The sequence below is a fragment of the Nerophis ophidion genome, linkage group LG29, assembly GCF_033978795.1.
Source record: "Nerophis ophidion isolate RoL-2023_Sa linkage group LG29, RoL_Noph_v1.0, whole genome shotgun sequence".
In the NCBI taxonomy this organism is placed as follows: domain Eukaryota; kingdom Metazoa; phylum Chordata; class Actinopteri; order Syngnathiformes; family Syngnathidae; genus Nerophis; species Nerophis ophidion.
In genome coordinates, this window is record NC_084639.1 from 14,058,830 (window position 1) to 14,080,469 (window position 21,640).

Genomic DNA, 21,640 nt, shown 5'->3' on the forward strand with positions numbered 1-21,640 from the left:
GTGCCACCCACACTGGTTTAAATGTAACTTAGATATTGGGTTTCACTATGTAAAGCGCTTTGAGTCTCTAGAGAAAAAGCGCTATATAAATATAATTCACTTCACTTCACTATTTTAGTTACATTATTGAGTTCAAAAACCCCTGGCGCTAATTTGTACTGTTTGTGTACTTATTTTGATTATTAATATTTATCAATTGTTTTTAAATGTTGCAGTTTTGTAAATAAAGGTTTATTTAAAAAAAGGAAGGCGGCAGAACAGAGCAGTACTGCCTTGTAACGTCAAGTGTGCTAACTGTCGTGAAAACATATCGATGCAGAAAGCCGCGAGCAGGACGCTAATAAGTCAGTCGTATTATTTGCTCCCCAGTTTGAAATATTTACGTCGTATAAAATACATCTTCGATTCTTTAGTAAAGGATAAAGTCGTCTCGACTGTGCCGCTTCTCGTGCTACCTTTGCTTAAGTTAGCTTAGCTCGCTAGTTAGCTTAGCTTGTTAGCCGCGGACGTTATCAACACATCGCTAAGTAGAGATCGAGTGTAAGAGTATAGTGTTGTGATTGTGTGAAAATGTATACGTTACAAATGTTAAGAGCGTTGGTGGATCAGCGACTAACTGCTGCCGTTGAAGAAATATTTGTAGTGTTAGAAAGAACGATAGCAGAATACGAGGCGGAACTTTCCAGAACAAAGGAGGAAAACAATCGACTACTGGACGCTGTTAAGAAACATCAAGTTGTGTTACCCAGAACAGGTTTGTTGACTTCTTACTCTCACATGTTTACTAACTTTTGTATTTGATTAATAACAAGAACATGACATTGGGAATATATAATATAATCACAATGAACAGTGGTGGAACAAGTCAGAGCTACCATTTACACATTTTCCAACTGATTCAAACCATTCCACGTTCAACATATTCCACTAATCCTGGACATTCAATCTATTATTTTTACAAGTTCAAAAAAATTCCAGGAATTCCCATTTTTTCAAACCCTTTCTTAACCCTTTTTTCTGGAGATGACTCCTTCCACATTTTTCAACTGTTCCATCGTCAAACAGGAAAAAACATCATTGTTTTTCGAACTTGGAAAAATTCCCGGTTTTCATGAAATTCCAGGAATTTCATACCATTTCTCAATTAAAAATTTTACTACTTCAACATTTCTCCACCGATTTGAAAAAGTCCAACACTCACCGTTCAGAACATTCACAATTTTCCCCAAAAATCTCGCTTTTCTAGAAATTACCAAATTTCTATGAAATTCCCATTGAAATGAATGAAATCAAAGTTCAACAACACCCAAATTTTTCATCCGATTCAAACCGTTCTAACATCAAAATATTTAGCCTGTTCAGGAACTGCGTTCTCCCTTTCAACACTTGTTTAAAAATATTCCCGGATTTCCTAAAATTCCCAGTTTTTAGGGACATTTTCCCCATTCCAAAATTATAAATTTTTCTAACTTCCACAATTCCCACATTTTCCAACCCATTCAAACCATTCCACCTTCAGCACATTTCATTCATCTTGGAAATTCAAACAACCATTTTTCCACATTCAACACATTTCCAGGAATTCCTTTTATTTTACTAACTTTATTTCCAACCCTCTATACTGTGATGACTCCTTTCACATTGTTCAACCCATTTCAACTGTTCCACTGTCAAAACATTCCTCTTTGTCAGGACAAAAAAAACAAGTTGCTTTAAGAACTTGAAAAATTCCTGGTTTTCACAAAATTCAGTAATACCATTTTTCAATTAAAAAACTGTTACTACTTCAACATTTCGTGACGGATTTAAACAATTACAACACTAACCAATTCAACTTGTTCATGTTCGTCATAATCAAAAAAAAAAAATCCCGCTTTTCCCCAAATTCACAAATTTCCAGGAAGTTACCATTGATATGAACCTATTCAAACCATTCCAACATCAACATATTCCACTCATCCTGGACATTCAAACTAACATGTTCCCAAGTTTTAAACCAACTTACAGTTTTCCTGAAAATTCCAACTCATCAACATTCAAACCATTCCAACATTCAAACTATTCTTAAATTCATACTACATTCTGCCAGCATTTCAGTTCAAGTTCAGCATTGGAGCATTCACACACAATTCCTTCAGGAATTGCTTCATCTACTTATTATTATTATTATTATTATTATTAAATGTAGTTTACCACATTGAATGTGTGGACTGCATGAAGGATGCCTTCTCAGTTCTCTAACGCAATTTGAGTGTCTAGAAACGCATTAAATTAATCCAATCCATTATTACTATTATTAATAAGATAAACAAGTTATCTTTTGAAGGAGTAGTCAGTAATCTGATTACTTCATCCCGGTTTAATTGTGGTGACACTATCTAAATGAAAGCAAAACAGATGTCATCTTTTTTGGCCAAAATTTTGACTGTGCTCATGCTTATTTTAGTGTGACATGTCTCTAAAAATTAATGTGAAAATGACAGTAATTATAGTCCGCCAGCAGGGGGAGCTCATCACTAATACTACTGCGGAGGCTGGCATGTGGTACATTATTTCCTGTATGGCGTCTACCATTAAGGATTGCAGGAATTACTTTTAGGATGTTTTTATAAGAACAAAGTGGATTGGACGTTGGCCTGGGAAGGCATTCCCCTGAAGGTCTTCTTCATGTGTCAGCTGGAAGTACCCTGACGGCTGTGAGGGGAAACTGATGAGATTGTGAGATCATATGTTGGTGCAGGACAATGTCTCATGTGACTGAGCAAAGCTGGACTTTTTTAAAGAATGTTTGTTTTCTCCTGTATCGTTAGACGCCAAAGAAGAACCTCTACCTCATGAGCAGGAGGAGGAAACACAGTCCCCCCACATACACGAGGAAGAAGAAGTACTACATTCCCAACACATTAAAGAGGGAGGAGAGGAACCACAAACCCATAGTGATAAACTCACTCTTTACATTAAAGGGCAAGCAGCAGACCCACTGATCTTACACATCAAAAATGAAGAGGATGATCCACTGACGCCTCACTTTAAGGAGCAAGAGAACCCACTGACCCCTCACATTAAAAATGAAGAGGAGGACCCACTAAACCCCTACTTTAAAGAGGAAAAGGAGGACAAAGAGCCGCCGCACATTAAAGAGGAAGAGTTGGAACACCGCATCAGTCAGCCTAAATGGTTGGAGGAGTTCCCAGTGACTGGTGTCCCTGTGAAGAGTGAAGATGATGAGGTCAAAGGTGAAAGTGAGGAGTGGGGAGGGGCGGAGCCTCCAAGCAGCAGCTCAACACAACACATGACAACAGAAGCTGATGGAGACCACTGTGGAGGATCACAAGCAGACAAGCTCTTAGCTCCACTATCAGATAGTGAGGACACAACGTCACACTCTCCTGACACTGATGATGAAGACTCTAAAGATGATAAGATATGTCACACTGACAACACTCACTTCACATGTTTTCTCTGTGACAAAACCTTTAAAAACCATTGGCCTTTGAAAAGACACATGAGAACACACACTGGAGAAAAACCTTTTACCTGTTCGACCTGTGGTAAAGGTTTTACACAAAGTCAATATTTGAAAGTACACACGAGAACACACACTGGTGAAAAACCTTTTATCTGTTCAACCTGTGGTAAAGGTTTTGCACAAAGTCAGGATCTGACAAGACACAAGAGAACACACACTGGTGAAAAAATGTTTTCCTGTTCAACCTGTGGTAAAGGTTTTACACAAAGTCATAGTTTTAAAGCACACTTGAGAATACACACTGGTGAAAAACCTTTTACTTGTTCAACCTGTGGTAAAAGTTTTACAAGAAGCACAGATGTGAAAAAACACATGAGAACACACACTGGTGAAAAATCACATTCCTGTTCAATCTGCAACAAAAGCTTTTGTCAACGATCAAACCTTGTAGTACACATGAGAAGACACACTTGTGAGAAACCTTTCAAATGTTCAGTCTGCAACAAGAGCTTTTGTGACCAATCAAACCTTGTAGCACACATGAAAAGACACCCAGGAGAGAAAGTGTTTAATTGCAGTGTGTGTGGTGAAAGATTCCCTTCTAAGTACCTGTGTAAGAAACACAAGTGTGCTGGTGACAACAGCAGCAGCAAATGAAACTGCAGGATTTGAAATAAACTGTCCAGACTTTAATTTTTACTTTCTAACAACATCAGCACATATAACATTGTTGTTTGTGTAACAATCTGTTTAATATGTTTCTACATATATTATTGCTTTTTTCAGTCAAGTACGTGCATTAGTATGCCATCAAAGTTTGGAATGTCAGACAAAAGCCAATATTGTACATCATCCCAGCGCTTTTCTACCTTCAAGGTACTCAAAGCGCTTTGACACTACTTCCACATTCACACACTGATCGAGGGAGCTGCCATGCAAGGCGCTAACCAGCACCCATCAGGAGCAAGGGTGAAGTGTCTTACTCAGGACACAACGAACGTGACGAGGTTGGCACTAGGTGGGGATTGAACCAGGGACCCTCGGGTTGCGCATGGCCACTATACCACTGCACCACACCGTCCCTTTTTCAAACCATTGCTGTACAAAGATGGATTTCTCATTTTAATATAACAACAATTCCATAGTAAAGTATTGTGTGTGATGAAGTTCTGTTTGTAAATTAGTTTCCAGTACAACAACAATTGCTGCTAGGGATGGGTACTGTTCACTTTTCAACCGATATGGCACAGATTCCGGTACCCCAAAATCGATACCTGTTCTCAACGTTCCCACTATTTGGTACTTTTGTGTGTGGTGATAATATTGTTTGTGATAATAAATCTCAATTTTTATTTCAACATTTAAAATAATACTGTGATGATTACTGTTGTCCTTTTGTTACATCTTGTTTAATTATTATCATATCATTTACAAGAAAGTTTATTTACAGTTTCAAGTCCAATACACTAGATGACAGTTGTTAGAGCCATATACTCTTTCTGTCCGTCAAATTCATGACGTCACTAAAGGGGTTGGCTCAAGACCAAGTGCCAGTGTGACGTTTAGCTGGCATTGTGGCGTGGTTTACGTTCTCCCGTGGGTGCATTGAAGATGGACACAGCGTAAGGTAGAAACAATAATTTATTATACAATAAAACTAACTAAAAACATAGGCACTTGCACAAAGGCACTAGACAAAACAAAAAGAAAGCGCTAGTATGTAAACTAGGGACATAAACTAAACAGGAATAGCGTGGAAGCTAATGACGGAGATGGATGTCTTTTTATATCCTAGTCAGATTTTAAGAGAGCTAAGTGTTGAGCGTGGGTAGGGCTTGACAGTGAAATGTAGCGAGTCATAACATATTTGCTTATCTCAACTGTCATAGGAAGAGGAGGGGGGATGAGAAGAAGAGAGGAGGCTCAACTTCCATTTTAGAACTAGATCGATTTGGGGAATGCAATTGAACTGTTGTATTTAGATCGATCTCCCAAAGCCTTTTGGATTAAAGTATCAAAATGAGCAACCTCTGCCTCTGATTGATTTAAAACCAGCTTATGTGCCATCAAAAGAACCTGGAGGGGTTGACTGTCGGAAGAACTGGTCTAAACGCAACAATTGGGGGCTTCGTCCGGGATGACACGCTCAAAATTGGACTGCGCTTGCAAACTTACGGACAGACTCACTTGGCCAACATAAAAAGTAAGCAGAGCCTTTTTCGAAAATCTGCATTAGGAGTCTGTCCAAAAGTCTGTAAGTCAAACACTGTTATGTACCACAGAGGCAGAGTGCTGATTTTGATAGATTGATTGCAAGGGACATAGTAGCTATGTCTACCTGTCCAAGGACAGGTAGACAGGTGGGAGGAAAAGTCACTGGAGAAGGGGGCCAAGTCACAGGTAGTGGGGGTTCCAGAAAATAAAGATTTATACTGTGACTGAACGCAAATGTCTTTAAAAAGTCTAAGAGAGTCATTTACGTCCCCTGTGGACGACTGAGGGAGTGCATGTTCGATTTTTTTTTTTTTTTTAATCTCCACTCTGTTCTGGGGACGTCAGAGGACTGACGTCACGGGTGCAGTACCCGTGACTACCAGGCCAGCCGGGGGAGTCAATAGAAGAATAACAAAAAAGGATTACCAGACGTGTAGGGTGAGTCCCGGACGGGTTGAACGTGGCTGTGTCCAGGAAAGAGGGATGGCGGGGCTGCCGCGTCACTTTCGCAAGGTGAAGCCTTCATCCACGACTTCCGCTCTCGCTGACGCGAGCGAGCGGGGCAAGGCGGGACCTCATCGAGCCGAGAGGCGTTGAGTGAAGCCTGGAGACTTCCAGGCTCCAACATCCACTCTGGCATGTAGCGAAAAGTCCTCGTCTCCATCGCTTGGGCTATCTGCCCAGTAAGCACATGAAATGCCTCTAATTCAGCTGCCAGAGAACGTCTCTCTGCTCGGACTCTTCTGTGACGTTTAGCTGGCATCGTGGCGTGGTTTGCGTTCTCCCGTGGGTGCAGCGAAGATGGACACAGCGTAAGGTAGGAACAATAATTTATTATTGAATAAAAAAAAACTTAAAACAAAGGCACTTTCACAAAGGCACTAGACAAAACAAACAGAAAGCGCTAGTATGTAAACTAGGGACATAAACTAAACAGGAATAGCGTGGAAGCTAACAAGTAACAAAAGTATTTTTTACCACAATGCTGGAAGAGCGACGTCAACTGTTGCGTGGAACAAGCAAACAAGACTCCGAGGCCGAATGGCAAAAGAAGGCAGGCATATATAGGGAGATAAATAATCAAGGGCAGGTGCGCGTGATCAAACGAGAGACAGGTGACACCAAATGGGTATATATGACAACGGAACAAAACAGGAAGTGCCACCAGGAACTAAGGACGTCAAATACAAAACAGGCTGTGATAACAAAACAGAAACACAACCAGAATATGACATGGTCCAAGAAGTGGACCATGACAGCCAGTCTACTTAGGGAGACTGAATTGATTAACGTGGACCCCGACTTAACAAGTTGAAAAACTTATTCGGGTGTTACCATTCAGTGGTCAATTGTACGAAATTTGTACTGAACCGTGCAATCTACTAATAAAAGTTTCAATCAATCAATCAATCAAAAACCAACATTTGCTTCATCAGTCAATAAAATCAGCTGGAAACCACACATCAAGTACATACAACATAAAGTGGCGATAACTATTTCAATATTGAATAAGAAAAAAATAACTCCTAAGTCAAAAAGTCACTTCATCCTCTGTACTGCTCATTGGTGTTATTGTAACGACATGTTTATCATTTAGCCTTTGTCTTGTCTAAAAAATGACATAGTTGGCCATTTCTATGGTATTAATGAGATTGTAAAGGACTGTTTATGTGCTAAAATCTCTTTTTTGTTTAGAAGCTACATACAATATTAATATGCATTCTTTAAATCAATGTATTCTTCTGCTAGCCTTGACTTATTTGACTTTTGTCTTTAAATCAAGTTTATTCTGGGTTTTAAATGTACTGTAAACTTTACTATAGCACTATCAGTACTGTAAACATGTTAGACAATCAATCTAATGTCTTTTTTATTTGTTTTGTCTATGACTCCAAACTACGTGGTGCGTGCCAAAAAGCGATTCCAATGAATATTTTGATATTGACAAATCGTTTCTCTGCATTAATGACTGTACTTATTACCCTTCAGAGAGTTACACAGATGATAATAAAGTACATACTGTTTACTTTTTGAAGTACCCTTTCCATTTCTATTTTCAATTTGTGTTTTTATTTTATTCATTAAAGGTCAACTAATATTAAAATACATCATGAATGAAAAGGAGCAGAAATACATATAATCGTAGAAAAAAATGTCCCCCATTCACAAAATTACTTTTGTTGTTCAACTCTAAATACGATTAAAGAAATATTTATTTTTTATAACAACAAAACTTTTCATCATGATTTTATTTTTTCTAAATACAGCAATATATTCAATTTTTTTGGTTCCATTATCATTTTGTTCCATGAACTAACACCTCGGACTCAAGTGCTTCTTTCCTTTGTCACGGTTCTACATCTCAATTTATTAAAGATCTCAGTCCTTCTTAAATAATAATCACTCTCTATTTTTACTAATCTGTTTTGAATATTGATTGGTAGAATTTTTGTATTTGCTTTATACATTATTTCTATTTTAACCTTTGTATCACTTATATGTGATTTCCTTGACAAATGTTCATCAATCATAACACCCAAAAACTTGATCTCTTTTGTCCTTTGAAGCTTAACGACATATAATGAGGAGTTGACACTTTTCCTACTACTACAAAAAAAAAAAACATTCATTTAGTTTTACCAGTATTCCAGGATAATCTGTCAACATCATACCATCTATTTTGACAAATTAATTTTTAACCGCTTCTAACACACCTTCAATATTTTGTCCTGAATAAAATAGGTTTGTGTAGTACGCAAATAGAATACACTTAAACAGTTTGGAAACAGTGATATTGAGGTAAATTATACCGTATACAATTTTCTTATAAGAATGGGAAGTAGCATGTATTTGTATTTGGTCACAGAATCCTTTAGAGGATTATTCTACTACTCACAAGCGTTCCAGAGAGTGTTGACTTTCGCCCCCAGGACATTGGGGAACTTAAAAGGACAGCAGCAGTAGGATTTTAGGATAGATAATAAAGACATTAGCAACATCTGTTAGTAAGCCCCCACAGATAGGGGTAGAGGATAGGAGTCGTAGGTCACCCGACTCAAACAGGATCAGAGGAATAATGTCAAGGAAAGATTGACTGGCCAGACAGGCCGGCCCCACGGCTAGAACAACAAAGGATAATGGTCTTGGTGTAAAAGGTATTTAAGGACAGTGGTCCGAGAAGATAACCGAAGAGTAATCTGGCCCATACTCGTTCTTCTGGAGCTGCAGCTCCAATCAGTGGCTCGCTGAAACAAATAAAGCTTTTTGTTCGACGATTCCTTGTTGGCGTCTCCTTGGCTCATCACCCACCACACGGTCACTCTGTCCTGGGAGAGTGGCACGACCATCGAATGTACAACGATATCATGAGAAACAGTATTGGTCCAAAGTCCGATCCTTGTGGTACTCCACAATTTGTCAGAGTTAGTTGGTGACGAACCCCAAGATGCAGAGAAAGAGGGAGGCATTTTGCAGGAAAACATTATTTAATTTAAATACTAAGACAAAAACCAACAAAGGGTTCAAACAAAAAGTGCGCATGTGGGCGGATAACAAACAAAAAGCCTAGCGTAGAAGCTAACAGATATCAAGCAGGAAAAAAAAGTCGTACTTGTAAAATGAAAGAACAAACCGGAAGCAGGGAACAAAAAAGAGTAAGCTACAAACATCAAACGAAGATAGCTTACCGCTACGCTGCAAAGACATGACAAGGTACGACACGACAGGAGCGATAATATATGACAAGAGCGACAAGAAGCGACATCGACAAATCTATAATCTAGCACTGACTGGAAGACAAAGCAGGTACAAATAGGAGTGGGCTGATTGACACCAGGTGTGACCAGGTGCCAATCAGCCGCATTGAGGGAAAACAGCGCACGGGGAAAAAAACAGGAAACAGACAAAATAAGAGTGCTGACAGGAACTAAAAATAGGAAATACTAAACACACACAGAGGAAAAACTACAACACAACCAAACTGTCAGTGGCAAGCCTGGCACAATTGATATTATGCAAGGCAAATTTCCCATTGTTGATTTTCAGGTCACTTTTGAGCCACTCAAGATCCACTCCTCTTATTCCACATTTGTACAGTTTTTCAATAATATTTCATGGTCGAGCGCATCAAACAATTTTTGAAGATCTACAAAAAATACTAAGCATTGTTGTTTATATATTGCAGTTGAAATTTGTTCGGCAAAACCAATTATTGCTAATGCAGTTGATGGATTAGGACAGAACCCATTATTGACTATTACTTAAAATATTATATCCATTAAGCACTGTATTTAACCCAGCAGCAAGTAGTTTATCCTAGATCTTTGAGAACTGTGGAAGCAGTGATAATGCTCTGTAATTAGAGAACTCGTGTTTGTTTTCACCTTTGTAAAGTAGTATTACTTTAGCAATTTTTTTCATATGATCTGGGAACGCAAGGCCAACATATAAGGGGGAAAGGTGAGGACAATTCCCACAGCATGTTAGGGCCAACACATAGCCTCAAATAGCCCCTTTGACAATATGATTATGCATCCACTGAAATAACATTCAAAACTCAAAACCAGTGAAGTTGGCAAAATATTTAATGTTCGAACTGAGAAACATTTTTTTTTTTTGCAAATAATCATGAACTTTGAATTTAATGGCAGCAACACATTGCAAAAAAAGTTGGCACAGGAGCATTTTTACCACTGTGTTACATGGCCTTTCCTTTAGACAAAACTCAGTAAACATTTGGGAACTGAAGAGAATGGGAATTCTTTCCCATTCTTGCTTGATGTACAGCTTAAGTTGTTCAACTGCCCGGGGTCTCCGTTGTGATATTTTAGGCTTCATAATGCACCACACATTTTCAATGGGAGACAGGTCTGGACTACAGGCAGGCCAGTCTAGCACCCACACTCTTTTACTATGAAGCCACGCTGTTGTAACACGTGGCTTGGCATTGTCTTGCTGAAATAAGCAGGGGCGTCCATGATGACGTTGCTTGGACGGCAACATTTGTTGCTCCAAAACCTGGATGTACCTTTCATCAATAATGGTGCCTTCACAGATGTGTAAGTTACCCATGCCTTGGGCACTAACACCCCCCCATACCATCACAGATGCTGGCTTTTGAATTTTGTACCTATATCGATCTGGATGGTTCTTCTCCTCTTTGTTCCTGAAAACCCGACATCCACAGTTTTCAAAAACAATTTGAAATGTGTACTCGTCAGACCACAGGACACTTTTCCACTTTGCATCAGTCCATCCTAGATGAGCTTGTGCCCAGCGAAGCCAGCGGCATTTCTGGGTGTTGTTGATGACAGTTTTATAATAGTAGCGTTTTAACTTGCGGTAACACTTTAGTTTGGGGAACACATATTCACCATTAATTAGTTGCTTATTAACATGCAAAGTAGTAACATAATGGCTCTTAAAAAAGACCAATCAGTGGCAGGATTACTTTGTCTTGCTTTATCCCACATCTTTTGACGCTTAAGAAGAATCAGAATCAGGTTTATTTGGCCAACTATACTTGCAAATACATTGGAATTTGTTTTCGACAGTTGTTAACTCTCTAAACATACAACAAATCGAAGTATTCACTAAGCAAGCAAGTACTCTCGGAGCATACTTTACAGTAAAACATATACTAGCCCCCGATCAACATTATATACAAATAGGACCATGCAATATTTTGTGCAAAGTACAAATATATGCAGAAGAGAGCTAAATAGTGACAACAAATGTTGAGAAAGAATAGTGCAAAATGTCTGCCAGTTCAGGAGAAAAACAGAGATTTGTTTGCCCCTTTTCGTGTTTCTTCAAAAATGTTTGCATTAAAACTTATGTGAAAAACGAATCAATCCAATCGGGCGGAAGGCGGTGTACACCCTGGACAAGTCGCCCGATTGTAGCTGAGGTAGGCGCCAGCGCCCCCCGCGACCCCAAAAGGGAATAAGCGGTAGAAAATGGATGGATGGATGGAATCAATCCAATGAAGGTAGCTTTATCTGGATTTTTTTTTAGCTTAGTAACTAATGTGTTGCATTTTTTGTGTGCCTAGCTAGATGCCTGCATGTGTTTAATTTCTGGAAAAAATATACATAAATATAATATTCTGTATTTGAAACAATAAGGGCAGGAAGCAAGTTTGGATTTTAAGTTTTTAGTAAAACACCATTTACATCCAGAGGGTGGCGGTGATGAACTAACTCGGTTTGCACCACTGTGAATAAAAAAAAAGAAGAAGCACTGCAGCGCATGCGCGAACGGATCAAGTGACTCATACGTTAGCATTTAGCATTTAGCAGCGCTAAAAGCTCGTCGGTGTGCTCGCTACAAGACACCAAAATGTTGAAAGAGTTGGTAAAAGAGCGACTAATGGCGGCAGCTGATGAAATATTCGCGCTGTTTGAAAGCACGATAAAGTCGTACGAGGAGGAACTTTCTAGAACGAGAGAGGAGAAGGAGCGACATCGACAACAACTGGAAGCTGCTCGCAAAACTCAAATTGTGCTACACGTTGAAGGTATTTTTTACACTTTTATCATCCTCATGTAACTGCTGTGTAGCCGTCCCGCCAAGAACCCACACACAGGCTGGATTAGATGATGTGTCTTTTTACAGGTAATTGCAATGAGTGATCAGACGGACACACACACACAATATGTGGTTAGCACAAGGGTCACCAACCTTTTTTGAAACCAAGAGCTACTTTTTGGGTACTGATAAATGCGAAGGGCTACCAGTTTGATACACACTTAAATAAATTGCCAGAAATAGCCAATTTGCTCAATTTACCTTTAACTCTATGTTATTATTAATAATTAATTATGTTAATCTTTGTGGAAACACTGATCATTTTAATGATTTCTCACAAATATATATAGAAACAGACACATATCAATATGCAATACTTTATTTTTTTATATTTTCTCTAAGTGCACATTTTTCAAATTGAACATTTTCAAATGATCACTTCCAAGACAGTCTTGTGAAATCACAATATCCCATTTTAACTAGCTAGCCACTAACATTTCTTAACAAATCATGAATTACTTTGCACCATGTTTGTACAAATAATAACTCATGTAAAATAAAAAAGTCAACTCTCAAATTTTTTAAATAAATCATGTCACACGTTCAACTGGATGCCAAATCTGTTATCTGTTTCTTTGTCAGTTAGTGGGAAGCCTGGCATTGCATGCTGTTAAAGGGGAACATTATCACAATTTCAAAAGGGTTAAAAACAATAAAAATCAGTTCCCAGTGGCTTGTTGTATTTTTTGAAGTTTTTTTTCAAAATTGTACCGGTCTCGGAATATCCCTAAATAAAGCTTTAAAGTGCCTTATTTTCGCTCTCTGCGAAGACACTGGCCATTTCCCTGTGACGTCACACAGTGCTGCCAATGTAAACAAACAATGGGAATACCACAGCAAGATATAGCGACATTAGCTCGGATTCAAACTCGGATTTCAGCGACTTAAGCGATTCAACAGATTACGCATGTATTGAAACAGATGGTTGGAGTATGAAAGTATTGAAGAAGAAACTGAAGCTATTGAGCAAATTCATAGTCATAGCATGGCCGAATAGCTGCGTTAGCATCGCCGGTAAAATGTGCGGACCAAACGATCAGGAATTTTGCATCTGTTGACACGGGAGCAACTTAAATCCGTCGATTGATGAGTGTTTTTTTCGCATTAAATGTGGGTGGAAGGAAACCTAATATAGTTGCAAATGCATCTACAGGTTATCCATAAATCTCTGTACCATGTCTGCTTTAGCACCGCCGGTAAATATAATGTTAGCACTGATTAGCGTAGCATGTTAGCATCGATTAGCTGGCAGTCAACATCAACAAAATTCACCTTTGTGATTTCGTTGACTATCGTTGCAAATGCATTTGCAGGTTATCCATACATCTCTGTGCCATGTCTGCTTTAGCACCGCCGGTAAATAGCATGTTAGCATCGATTAGCGTAGCAAGTTAGCATTGATTAGCTGGCAGTCAACATCAACAAAACTCACCTTTGTGATTTCGTTGACTATCGTTGCAAATGCATCTGCAGGTCATCCATACATTTCTGTGCCATGTCTGTCATCGCCGGTCAAATGTGGAGACACTCCAGCACATTCAATGGGGGTCTGGCGGCAGACACTTTCGCATCTTCGGGCCAGTGGTGAAACTTGAATCCCTCCCCGTTAGTGTTGTTACACCCTCCGACAACACACCGTCGAGGCATGATGTCTCCAAGGTTCCAAAAAATAGTCAAAAAAACGGAAAATAACTGAGCTGAGACCCGGTGTTTGTAATGTGTTGAAAATGAAAATGGCGGGTGTGTTACCTCGGCGACGTCACATTCTGACGTCATCGCCTCCAGCGCGATAAACAGAAAGGCGTTTAATTCGCCAAAATGCACCCATTTAGAGTTCGGAAATCGGTTAAAAAAATAGACGGTCTTTTTTCTGCACCATCAAGGTATATATTGAGGCTTACATAGGTCTGGTGATAATGTTCTGGTGTGTAACTTGACACTGCAACTCTGAGTGAGTCTTGCAGATGTGTATCAGTGAGGCGTGTTCTGTGTTTGTTCTTGATGAAGTTCATGTCAGAAAAGGCTAATTCACAAAGATAAGTTGAACCAAACAGGCTTGCAACCTTCATAGCTGCCGCACATACACCACTGTACTTTTCTGTGTCAAAAAGGCACCAGAAGTTTTGTGCAGCCTGGTGGGCTTTAAATTTTAAATTGTCAGGAAAGAAGATGAAGGAATTTAAAAGGTAAAAGGTATATGTGTTTGAAAATCCTAAAATAATTTTTAAGGTTGTATTTTTTCTCAAAAAATTGTATTTCTGAAAGTTATTGGAAGCAAAGTAAAACAATAATGAATTGATTTAAACTAGTGAAGACCAAGTCTTTAAAATATTTTCTTGGATTTTGAAATTCTATTTCAGTTTTGTCTCTCTTAGAATTAAAAATGTCGAGCAAAGTGAGACCAGCTTGCTAGTAAATAAATAAAAATCAAAAAATAGAGGCAGCTCACTGGTAAGTGCTGCTATTAGAGCTATTTTTATAACAGGCCAGCGGGCGACTCATCTGGTCCTTACGGGCTACCTGGTGCCCGCGGGCACCGCGTTGGTGACCCCTGGTTTAGCACCTCCGCTGGTTTCGATGTCATTAGCAGAGTGCGGGAAGTCTGCTCAAGTACATAACATTTTCATATTTTTACAATTATGTGACTTAATACAATGGCTTTTAACAGTATACTTTTTAACGTGTGATCGTATGGTGGCTTTAACTTTCTTTTATATTTACTGGTATTACAATTAATTCAGTACAACATATTTTAACTTGTTTTTTAACCAACATCTTTTCTTTGTTATATATTTATGAAACAGAAAATAGAAAAATACAATACAAGACGTGACATGACACAAATAATTAAATGGACTTTTAGCACTCTCGAGTGGTGGGTGACTAGCAAATATAACGGACCACGTTGTTCCCATTAAAGGGGAACATTATCACAATTTCAAAAGGGTTAAAAACAATAAAAATCAGTTCCCAGTGGCTTGTTTTATTTTTCGAAGTTTTTTTCAAAATTTTACACCTTCCGGAATATCCCTAAAAAAAGCTTTAAAGTTCTTGATAGTCGCTTTTTGCGATGCGACTGTCCATTTCCCTGTGACGTCATACAGGGCTGCTAATACAAACAACATGGCGGTTAACACTGCAAGATATAGCGACATTAGCTCGGATTCAGACTCGTATTTCAGCGGCTTAAGCGATACAACAGATTACGCATATATTGAAACAGATGGTCGGCGTATGGAGGCAGATAGCGAAAACGAAATTGAAGAAGAAACTGAAGCTATTGAGCAAATAGCTATTGACGCTATTCGGCCGTAGCATGGGTGTACCTAATGAAGTGGCCCATAGCATGGCTGCCTTATTAGCATCGCCGGTAAAATGTGTGGACCAAACAATCAGGACTTTCGCATCTTGTGACGTTGGAGCAACTTAAATCTGTCGATTGGTAAGTGTTTGTTTCGCATTAAATGTGGGTATCTAGTTTCAAATGTACATACAGCTAGCGTAAATAGCAGGTTAGCATCGATCAGCGTAGCATGTTAGCATCGATTAGCTGGCAGTCATGTTGCGACCAAATATGTCTGATTAGCACATAAGTCAACAACATCAACAAAACTCACCTTTGTGATTTCGTTGACTTAATCGTTGCAAATGCATCTGCAGGTTATCCATACATCTCTGTGCCATGTCTGTCTTAGCATCGCCGGTCAAATGTGCAGACACTCAATGGGGGTCTGGCAGCAGATGTCTTGCCTGTGGTGCAACTTGAATCCCTCCCTGTTAGTGTTGTTACACCCTCCGACAACACACCGACAAGGCATGATGTCTCCAAGGTTCCAAAAAATAGTCGAAATAACGGAAAATAACAGAGCTGAGACCCGGTGTTTGTAATGTGAAAATGAAAATGGTGGCTTTATTACCTCGGTGACGTCACGTTCTGACGTAATCGCTAGAAGACCGAAAAAAAGAAAGGCGTTTAATTCGCCAAAATTCACCCAGTTAGAGTTCGGAAATCGGTAAAAAAAATACATGGTCTTTTTTCTGCAACATCAAGGTATATATTGACGCTTGCATAGGTTTGGTGATAATGTTCTCTTTAAAGGCCTACTGATATGAGATTTTCTTTTTTAACGGGGATAGCAGGTCCATTCTGTGTTTTACTTGATCATTTAAGGTTGATTTGCGACCCAAATAGCATGGATTCCGTTTTACCTAAGTGTATTGTCAGCGAGCCAGGTGCAAATTCTACAGAGTTTGGCACTAAGGATTTTTCCCACCTGTGATTTGTCCTTGCCAGATACCAGCAGGGCCGAGTCATCCGCAAACAGGAACAATTCAGAGTCGCATGCTGATGACATGTAGTTTACGTATATAAGGAACAGTAAAGGCCCTAGTATACTGCCTTGGGGGACTCCACAGCTTACTGAGAGAGGGGGAACAGGGTGCCATTCACCTCTACCACCTGTTTCCTCCCCTCCAAGTAAGATAGCATTCAGCTCGGTGAGTTTTTATCAAATCCGATTGCTCTAAGCTTATCCAACAGTATAGCGTGGTTTACGGTGTCAACGGCCTTTTGAAACTCCAGCATGACCATGCCGCAGTATTTGGCCCATGTCCTGCCCCTAATTTACAATCACCTTATATGTTGGTGTGACTGGTCTCCAGCCGTCATCATGTGGGTTGCAGGGACCATCGATGCAAGATGCATGGTAGCAGGTTTGACTCTCGTTTATTATTTCAATGAACAAGTTTTCATTCCAGTCGGTCGCGACAATTTCTAGCGCGACCTCTCTCCCTGCTCGTCTCGGCGCGCCTTTTGGTGGCCGGTGACTGCGTCTTCCGCGGGGGCTCATCTCTCTCCTGGTTGCTCTCGTCGTCTTCGTCGTCTGTGGTTTCTTCTCCTACTTCTGCCTCGATTGCTCGATGGTTTCCTGCTGGCTCCCCTTTGGACTGGACTCTCGCGGCTGTGTTGGATCCACTATGGATCGAACTTTCACAGTATCATGTTAGACCCGCTCGACATCCATTGCTTTCGTCCTCTCCAAGGTTCTCATAGTCATCATTGTCACGGACGTCCCACTGGGTGTGAGTTTTCCTTGCCCTTTTGTGGGCCTACCGAGGATGTCGTAGTGGTTTGTGTTGTGGTTTGTGCAGCCCTTTGAGACACTAGTGATTTAGGGTTATATAAGTAAACATTGATTGATTGATTAATTGATTGATAATATTGCTGATTATGCCATACAGCTTAAGAAAACTCAAAAATCCTATCTCAAAAAATTTGAATATTTCCTCAGTCCATGTAAAAAGATTTATAACAGCAAAACAAAATCAAACATTTGAAAATGTCAATTAATGGACTCAGTACTTGGTTGGGAATCCCTTTGCACGGATTACTGCATCAATGCGGGGTGGCATGTAGGCAATCAGACTGTGGCATTGCTGAGATGTTATGGATGCCCAGGATGCTTCAATAGCAGCCTTTAGCTCATTTGCATTATTGGGTCTGGTGTCTTTCAGCTTCTTCTTCACAATACCCCACACATTCTCTATGGCGTTAAGGTCAGGAGAGTTGGCAGGCCAATCGAGGACAGTAATGCCATGGTCAGTACACCAGTTACTGCTGGTTTTGGCACTGTGGGCAGGTGCCAAATCATGCTGGAAAATGAAATCATCATCTCCATAGCCCAATAGTTCTATATGTCTGGGAACGCGATCGACGTAAAATCCTTGATGTCACTCGACAAATCTTTTTTTGATAAAGTATAGGGATTTATTCCATTGCATAGTTCATTTTTTTGCTCATATTTGTTTTTTCCAGGAAGATTTAAACCTCTTTTGCAGTCAGTTTGCGCTTGGTCGACTACCACTGTTTTTTTACTTCCCAGAAGAATTCAAGTGTCGGAGCACCAACTATAGGACACGCTGGAGGGATTATATCTCACTTCTGTCCTGGGGACTCCTTTGTCTCCTCGGTGGGACTGGAAGAGGTGGCCGTGGACTGGAAAGTTTGGGCTTCTTGACTGAGGCTTCTGACTCACGATCTGGATAAGCAGAGGAAAATAAATGGCTAGAGTTCAATATTGTAGTTTTGACCACTGATGCATCAACAAATAGTAAAAAAAAAACATGTCTCACTGAAGTGTGTTTGTGTCCTACAGACGTCCAGCAGCTGACCTTACCTAACCTTAAAGAGGAAGAGGAGGAACATATGATCAGTCAGTCAGGAGAAGAGGGTTTTCTCGGGCCGCATGAGGCTGATCCCACCAAGTTGCCTCTGACTGGTGTCTCTGTGAAGACTGTAGACCATGAAGACAAACCACGAGTTGACCACCTCTTAGGTCCTCTATCAGATAGTGACGGCGTAATGTCACACTCCACTGAAGATGGAGACGAGGACTACACCCAAGAACCTTTGAGCGGCAATACAGACTTTGAGGGTGATATGAGGACTGACACAGACAGCAAACACCCTGAATGCGCTGAAAAAAAGAAAGATAAAAAACGTTTTACCTGCTCCGTTTGTGCGAAATGTTTTTGTAGGAACGCCAATCATGTTCGACACATGAGAACACACACAGGAGAAAAACCTTTCCGTTGCTCCGTTTGCAGCAACAGTTTTTCTCACAACACCACTCTGACTGCACACATGCGAACGCACACAGGAGAAAAATCATTCGATTGTTCAGTTTGCGGTGAACTGTTTTCTCACAAGAAATACCTGATACCTCACATGAGAACGCACACAGGAGAAAAACCTTACAGTTGCTCAGTTTGCGGCAAAAGTTTTTCGCAGAAATACGCGTTGACCGTTCACACGAGGACACACACAGGAGAAAAACCCTACACTTGCTCAGTTTGCTGCAAAACGTGTTCTCAGAAGGCTGCTTTGACCGCGCACATGAGAACACACACGGGAGAGAAACCTTTTATTTGTTCAGTCTGTGGTGACAAATTCTCTCGGCGATACATACTGAAATTACACATGAGAAGACACACGGGCGAAAAACCTTTCACTTGCTCAGTTTGTGGGGATATATTTTCTCGGAAGGACAGCCTGAAAATACACATGATAAAACACACAGGAGAAATACATTTTGTTTGTCCAGTTTGTCATACATTTTATCCTGATAAGCAAAGTTTGACTGCACACGTGACAACACATAACAGAGAATAAATGTTTTCCTGTCAAAATTGTGCTCTAAGATTGTCAAGTTGTTGAAGTTGTCTCTTGTGAAAAGTAGCCGTAGTAGTGAAGTGAATTATATTTATATAGCGCTTTTTTTTTTTTACTGATGACTTAAAGCGCTTTACTTAGTAAAACCCATTATCTAACTCAGTGGTTTTCAACCTTTTTTCAGTGATGTACCCCCTGTGAACATTATTTTAATTCAAGTACCCTCTAATAAGAGCAAAGCATTTTTGGTTGGAAATAAAGAGATAAAGAAGTAAAATACAGCACTATGTCATCAGTTTCTGATGTATTAAATTGTATAACAGTGCAAAATATTGCTCAATTGCAGTGGTCTTTCTTGAACTATTTGGAAAAAAAGATATACAAATAACTAAAAACTTGTTGAAAAATAAACAAGTGAATCAATTATAAATAAAGATTTCTACACATAGAAGTAATCATCAACTTAAAGTTCCCTCTTTGGAGATTGTAATAGAGATCCATCTGGATTCATGAACTTAATTCTAAACATTTCTTCAATAAAAAAGAAATCTTTAACATTAATATTTATGGAACATGTCTACAAAAAATCTAGCTGCCACTTACACATCTGTGAAGGCACCATCAATGCTGAATGGTCCATACAGGTTTTGGAGCAACATATGTTGTCATCCAAGCAACGTTATCATGGACGCCCCTGCTTATTTCACCAAAACAATGCCGAGCCACGTGTTACAACAACAGCGTGGCTTCATAGAAAAAGAGTGAGGGTACTTTCCTGGACCGCCTGCAGTCCAGACATGTCTCCCATGGAAAATGTGTGGCGCATAATGAGGCGTAAAATACGACAACAAGACCCCGGACTATTGAACAACTTAAGCTGTACATCAAGCAAGAATGGTAAAGAATTCCACTTTCAAAGCTTCAACAGTTAGTTTCCTTAGTTCCCAAACGTTTACTGAGTGTTGTTAAAAGAAAAGGTGATGTAACACAGTGGTGAACATGCCCTTTCCCAACTACTTTGGCACGTTTTGCAGCCATGAAATCCTAAGTCAATTATTATTTGCAAAAAAAAAAAGTTTAGGAGTTTGAACATCAAATATATTGTCTTTGTAGTGCATTCAATTGAATATGGGTTGAAAAGGATTTGCAAATCATTGTATTCCGTTTATCTGTACATCTAACACAATTTCCCAACTCATATGGAAACGGGGTTTGTACCTCCAGCTTTGTCCACAGCCTTCAACCAAGTTTTGATAAGTATTGTCTCACTTTTTTTATTGATTTCTTTGTTCCCTTTGAGAGAGTGATTTTCTTTTGCTAAAGCTTTTCGGTCAAGTCTTTTTGTATGAATATCATAGTGCCTCGTCTTCCTTTTTTCTTCCTTCTGCAACGCTTTTAGTTTGCAGGCTTCTCAACACTATCATACTTTCTGTTTATAGCTTCTTGACTCCTTTGCATGAGTGATTTACCTTTTTGTACATAATCATAGATTGTTGTTTTTTTGTTGTTATTAAACTCGTATAGAACTTTTGCTATTGCCTCTTTCCTCCTTATGGAGTGATTTTCTCTGTATTGCCTTATGCCCTATGATACATATCCTTTGTTTCCTCGAATATATCATAGATTTTGTAGCCACTTTGTTTGAATGACTCTGTCCAGAAGATAGCAAAGAAAACTATCTAAATAAAGTCTGAGTCAATTGTCACTCTTCTGCACCTGAGTCCTCATTTTCGCCAAGACCTGACAAGTTTTCTTGTCCAGTTTGTGCGATAGGATTGTCAAGTTGTGCAAGTGGAACGTCTCACGTGATAAATACTAGTAGTCACTTTGATATTGATAATCTGTTGTGTGTATGAGTCCAGATTCCCTCAATAGTTCCAGGTTTGTGTGCCACTAAGAACAGACGCTACATTATTTTAAATCAACTCTGAAACAAATGGGAAGTGTTGACTAAGAAGTTCAGGCAGTCTGGTTGGTTGATGACAACATGGATGGAGTTTTCCAACAAATCCAAAGTGTGTTTGGTATATTATCTGTCTTTGTGATTGCACCAACATTTGCTTCATCAGTTCAAAAAATGAGCTGGAAAATACACATCACGTACATACTACATAAAGGGGCAAAAAATATTTTAGTATTGAATAAGGCAAAATAACTGTTGGATCAAAAGACACTTTATACGTGTACATTGGTGTGTT

The 21,640-nt window shown here is 39.5% G+C and overlaps 2 protein-coding genes across 3 annotated transcripts; both read left to right on the plus strand.

The window, feature by feature from the left end:
- Positions 1–285: 285 nt before the first annotated feature.
- Positions 286–4,839, plus strand: LOC133545926 (zinc finger protein 25-like). The gene is made up of 2 exons (XM_061891658.1): positions 286–754; positions 2,811–4,839. The coding sequence occupies exons 1-2, from the start codon at positions 571–573 to the stop codon at positions 4,124–4,126; spliced, it is 1,500 nt and encodes a 499-aa protein (XP_061747642.1). The 5' UTR covers positions 286–570; the 3' UTR covers positions 4,127–4,839.
- Positions 4,840–6,121: 1,282 nt separating this feature from the next.
- LOC133545931 (gastrula zinc finger protein XlCGF8.2DB-like) lies at positions 6,122–21,440 on the plus strand. Of its 2 annotated transcripts, none has more exons than XM_061891670.1 (2): positions 6,122–6,500; positions 18,427–21,440. In XM_061891670.1, exon 2 carries the CDS (start codon positions 18,477–18,479, stop codon positions 19,440–19,442), a length of 966 nt encoding a protein of 321 aa, XP_061747654.1. In that variant the 5' UTR covers positions 6,122–6,500; positions 18,427–18,476; the 3' UTR covers positions 19,443–21,440. The 2 variants fall into 2 exon arrangements, with proteins under 2 accessions (XP_061747654.1, XP_061747653.1); XM_061891669.1 differs by lacking the exon at positions 6,122–6,500 and adding an exon at positions 11,900–12,200 and having other exon boundaries at positions 18,427–21,436.
- The last annotated feature ends 200 nt before the right edge of the window (positions 21,441–21,640 follow it).

Bases quoted from the DNA above. Each gene is read 5' to 3' on its own strand.
- LOC133545926 (XM_061891658.1), top strand. From the start codon at position 571: ATGTATACGTTACAAATGTTAAGAGCGTTGGTGGATCAGCGACTAACT. The intron at 755-2,810 runs GTTTGTTGACTT...CTGTATCGTTAG, and splicing joins AGTTGTGTTACCCAGAACAG to ACGCCAAAGAAGAACCTCTA.
- LOC133545931 (XM_061891669.1), top strand. From the start codon at position 12,023: ATGTTGAAAGAGTTGGTAAAAGAGCGACTAATGGCGGCAGCTGATGAA. The intron at 12,201-18,426 runs GTATTTTTTACA...TGTGTCCTACAG, and splicing joins AATTGTGCTACACGTTGAAG to ACGTCCAGCAGCTGACCTTA.